At 53.0% G+C, this 1,319-nt stretch overlaps 1 protein-coding gene across 1 annotated transcript in view; it reads right to left on the bottom strand.

Annotated features, from left to right (window-relative positions):
* Positions 1-409: 409 nt before the first annotated feature.
* kcna10a (potassium voltage-gated channel, shaker-related subfamily, member 10a) overlaps positions 410-1,319 on the bottom strand; it is a 1,773-nt gene continuing 863 nt past the window's right edge. Inside the window, exon 2 of the mRNA XM_014147577.3 lies at positions 410-1,319. This exon is cut by the window's right edge and continues 622 nt beyond it. Coding sequence (XP_014003052.3) covers positions 410-1,319 — 910 coding nt within the window.

The following is a 1,319-nucleotide window of genomic DNA, read 5'->3' as shown; positions in this document are numbered from 1 at the left end:
GTAAAAGTTGTTTATGATAAAATATTTTAAAAAAAAGCAAACCTAACACTTTGTCTCACTTTAAAAAATATTTCCCGACAATTTTTATCTGACAGTAAAAGGGCAGGTATCACTGTATCTTCCCACAGGGGGGGGACTTTATGTCTTTCTCCCCGAGGACAGGAGAGTCTTTCTCTTCTGTCACAGTCGCTATTTTCCCAGTAACGGACAGGTCACTCTGTCTGTCTGTCCTCGCAAGTGGATAGGTGAACAGGTAAGTCTGTCTGTCCCACATTGTCTCTTCTACAGTGTTAGAATAGACAATACCAGTCTATATATCTCCGTAGAAAGATCAGTCCAGTCTCCATTAATGTCTCTGTCCCAGTCTATCTCTTCCACTGTCAGTCTCCATGTCTCAGAAGCCAGTGAGCTAGTTTCTCTCCCGGGTCCTGTTGGTCTCGTTCAGTGAGATGCTACTTCCATGTTTACTGTCTCCTGAGGCCTTCATGTCCAGCTCCGCTGCGTCCGCCATCGGCTGCTTGTCCTCTTGCTCCGTCTCCCGGTGGTAGAAGTAGTTGAAGTTGGACACGATGACGGGGACGGGTAAGGCGATGGTCAACACGCCGGCGATGGCGCACAGCGTCCCCACCATTTTCCCGCCCATGGTTATCGGGCACATGTCCCCGTAGCCCACCGTAGTCATGGTGACCACGGCCCACCAGAACCCGTCGGGGATGCTGACGAACTGCGTGCTGGGCTCGTCCACCTCGGCGAAGTAGATGGCGCTGGAGAAGAGGATGACTCCGATGAAGAGGAAGAAGATGAGCAGGCCCAGCTCCCGCATGCTGGCCTTCAGTGTCTGGCCCAGGATCTGGAGCCCCTTGGAGTGTCTGGACAGTTTGAAGATCCTGAACACCCTGACCAGACGGATGATACGAAGGATGGCCAGGGACATGGCCTGGCTGGAGCTGTGGTCCGGGGTGGTGACCAGCTCCGTTACCAAGGTGACAAAGTACGGGATGATGGAGACAATGTCGATGATGTTCATGAGGTTGTGGAAGAAGTCGCTCTTGGAGGGACAGACCACGAAGCGCACAACCAGCTCGAAGAAGAACCAGACGATGCAGGCCGTCTCGATGATGAAGAACGGGTCGGAGAACATGGAGGTGATGGTTTTGGGCGCGGCCGAGGGCGGGAACAAGGTCCCGAGGCCGCTCAACGATTGGTTCCCATCAAAAGGCATCGGATGCGTGACGATAGTGTGTAAGACGGGGTCCAGGGAGTTATCCCGGAACTCTGGTAGCGTCTCCAGGCAGAAAACGATGATGGAGATAACGATG

Source organism: Salmo salar, chromosome 15, assembly GCF_965601325.2.
Source record: "Salmo salar chromosome 15, fSalSal1, whole genome shotgun sequence".
In the NCBI taxonomy this organism is placed as follows: domain Eukaryota; kingdom Metazoa; phylum Chordata; class Actinopteri; order Salmoniformes; family Salmonidae; genus Salmo; species Salmo salar.
This window is presented reverse-complemented; position numbering and strand designations above follow the sequence as displayed.